This window comes from Hippocampus comes, unplaced genomic scaffold (assembly GCF_001891065.2).
Source record: "Hippocampus comes isolate QL1 unplaced genomic scaffold, H_comes_QL1_v1.1 scaffold185, whole genome shotgun sequence".
Classification (NCBI taxonomy): Eukaryota; Metazoa; Chordata; class Actinopteri; order Syngnathiformes; family Syngnathidae; genus Hippocampus; species Hippocampus comes.
The window spans coordinates 602793-605716 of NW_017805931.1; the positions used below are offsets into that span (position 1 = coordinate 602793).

General features: G+C 46.6%; 2 protein-coding genes across 3 annotated transcripts in view; both read left to right on the forward strand.

Annotated features, from left to right (window-relative positions):
- grk3 (G protein-coupled receptor kinase 3) overlaps window positions 1-2924 on the forward strand; it is an 87317-nt gene that overhangs the window by 23053 nt on the left and 61340 nt on the right. The window lies entirely within an intron of this gene.
- On the forward strand, window positions 1082-2911 carry cryba4 (crystallin, beta A4). The gene is made up of 5 exons (XM_019890198.1): window positions 1082-1134; window positions 1847-1887; window positions 2358-2476; window positions 2555-2696; window positions 2765-2911. Exons 2-5 carry the CDS (start codon window positions 1849-1851, stop codon window positions 2909-2911), a joined length of 447 nt encoding a protein of 148 aa, XP_019745757.1. The 5' UTR covers window positions 1082-1134; window positions 1847-1848.

Here is a 2924-nt window from a genome sequence, read left to right on the forward strand (position 1 = left end):
TTTCCGTGATTCCGCCGTTCCCGCTTTCAGCAGCTAAGGCAACTGAAATACGTTTCTCATTTCCAATCACAACCTGTATACAAACCAGAACAAAAAAAGCAGTTTGGGGGGGAGGGGGGGTGGGGCTCTATTGAACGTTGCAGTTTCGGTCAGAAAAACGCAAGGCAAGACAGCTGCCGCAATCGGTCTTCATCCTGTGCTTTACGCTGAACGTCGCAGGCCCACATACAAAATAAAAGCCTCGCAAATGCCATTGTTGGTTGGCCTTTTAATTTGGAAGTTGGCCCTCGGCACCCCATGCTGTCCGAAGGACGACCTCGATTGGCTTCCCGTCGCTTTGGCCAAACGCAAGGCAAGACAGCTGCCGCAATCGGTCTTCATCCTGTGCTTTACGCTGAACGTCGCAGGCCCACATACAAAATAAAAGCCTCGCAAATGCCATTGTTGGTTGGCCTTTTAATTTGGAAGTTGGCCCTCGGCACCCCATGCTGTCCGAAGGACGACCTCGATTGGCTTCCCGTCGCTTTGGCCATCAATGCCAGAAGCGTCTGAGGAGGTGCGCTACATGCTAAGTGCGCTTGCATCACACGCACATGACGTCTGTACCCAGGTCATTCCGCTCACGTGGTCCGAAACCTTTCCAACGTGCACATCTTTGCAAATCCGAGTTATTATACGCACGAGAAAAAAAATCGCCCTATTTTCAAATGCACACACAACAAAGACAAGAACTTTTCACTTCTGCCAAGGAAAAAAAAAAAAAATCACAATGCAAAAAAAGGTGCTGCGTATCCGAAACTCAAACTATCCGAAAATCCACCAAATGTGTTATCTCCTCTCAGCGATTTCCACGAAAGCACCAATGAAGCGATAACAGCTAACCTGTGATCAAATCAATCACCGATTAATTTAATCTAAAATCGCACATCATCACATTCCTCAGCAGCTATTTGATGATCACATTCACTGACGGCTATTTTAATGGAGAGAGAGAGAGAGAGATAGAGTGAGGCCAGTCCTATTGCTGAGCGGGGCCTTTCGTGGTGGCCCCCCGCCAGGGAAGGCTTTAAAAGGGAGGGCGGCGCCCGGCTCCTCTCACTCACCCTCACCAGCAGCAAAGAGCACCGCCGGCAGGTGAGTCCTTCGCCCAGTTGCATCCCCACATTTGAACATTTGCACTCATCCAACCATACAGCCGTTACAGTGTGACCATGGTTTGAAGTTTGTGTGTAACTTCTGACTATTTTAACATGTATTTACTACATTGTAGCACATGCTGATGTGGCGATAACCATATTATATTTAATAGAGTCTCACGTCAAATAACGTGAAATATTGACATGTAATAACCATGTAATACCACATTTTCACATGTAATAATCACATAATACCATACAGCCGTTACAGTGTGACCATGGTTTGAAGTTTGTGTGTAACTTCTGACTATTTTAACATGTATTTACTACATTGTAGCACATGCTGATGTGGCGATAACCATATTATATTTAATAGAGTCTCACGTCAAATAACGTGAAATATTGACATGTAATAACCATGTAATACCACATTTTCACATGTAATAATCACATAATAACCATGTGTGTAACATTTAATCGTCAGAACATGGATGCCCATGTCATAACATGTAGCGCCATTACAAATGATGTAAACCAAAAAAAGGATTAAAACCTCTTTATTTTACCAAGAGGGAAAAATGATGTGGTGTCAGGAGCACACGGACAAAGACACAATAACAAAACAACAAAAGAAAAGATTAAATAATTTCCTAATTACCATGTTCCAACATGTGAAGACAATGTGCAAACTATGTCACCCCTCCTCATAGATATGACGCACCAGTGCACCAAGTTCTCCGGCCACTGGAAGGTAAGTAGGGCATTATGCTGCTTCATTAGTTTGCTAATGTTATGGAGGACCAGAATATTGAAACCATGATCCTGGTGAAAATGATGACCTATGTAATAGTCTCATAACAATAATATAAGAATAATGTAATAATAATTAACAGCAATAACACATTATAACAGTGATGACCATTTAATAATGTGTAACATACTAATAGCCATGCGGATTATAACTGGTAATAGACATGAAATAATAATAATGTTTTTTTGGCCTGTAATAACCATGTAATAGCATGTAACAAGTAGTAAGGGATAACCTTGGAGACCCCGTAATAACATGGAAGTTTTTGCTGATGTCATGGAGGACCTGGTTATTGGAACCTCAGCTTGTACATTACAAATGAAAAATGATGACAATGATGATGATGATGACGATGACGATGATGATGATGGTGGCGAAGGTGATGATGATGTGGCCGCGCGCCCGCGCAGATCATCGTGTTCGACGAGGAATGCTTCCAGGGTCGCCGCCACGAGTTCACGTCGGAGTGCACCAACGTGATGGAGTTGGGCTTCGAGACGGTGCGCTCGCTGCGCGTGGAGAGTGGCGCGTGAGTGCGCGCGCACACGCACGTCACAGGCACACACGGGCACCCGCGCTGACGGCCTCCCCGTTTGCTGTCTTGCAGCTGGGTGGGCTATGAGCACGCCTCCTTCCAAGGCCAACAGTTCGTCCTGGAGCGCGGCGAGTACCCGCAGTGCGACGCCTTCGGGGGAAGCAACGCGTATCACATCGAGAGGTTGACCTCCTTCAGGCCCATCGCCTGCGCGGTGAGTGCCCGCCGACGCCCCCCAACCTTCCACAACAGCCCAGTCTGAGTGTGCGTTGTGTTCGTTAGAACCATCGAGAGTGTCGCATGACCATCTTCGAGCGTGAGAACTTCCTGGCTCGGAAGGGCGAGCTGAGCGACGACTACCCATCCCTGCAAGCCATGGGCTGGTGCAACAATGAAGTGGGCTCCCTCAAGGTCCAGTCTGGAGCGTGAGTTACACCCCCCC

What these genes read in the sequence shown, in the direction of transcription:
- cryba4 (XM_019890198.1), top strand. Translation starts at nt 1,849, where the DNA reads ATGACGCACCAGTGCACCAAGTTCTCCGGCCACTGGAAG. An exon ending in CTGCGCGTGGAGAGTGGCGC is followed by an intron (nt 2,477 to 2,554) that starts GTGAGTGCGCGC and finishes GCTGTCTTGCAG; the next exon opens with CTGGGTGGGCTATGAGCACG. An exon ending in TCAGGCCCATCGCCTGCGCG is followed by an intron (nt 2,697 to 2,764) that starts GTGAGTGCCCGC and finishes TGTGTTCGTTAG; the next exon opens with AACCATCGAGAGTGTCGCAT.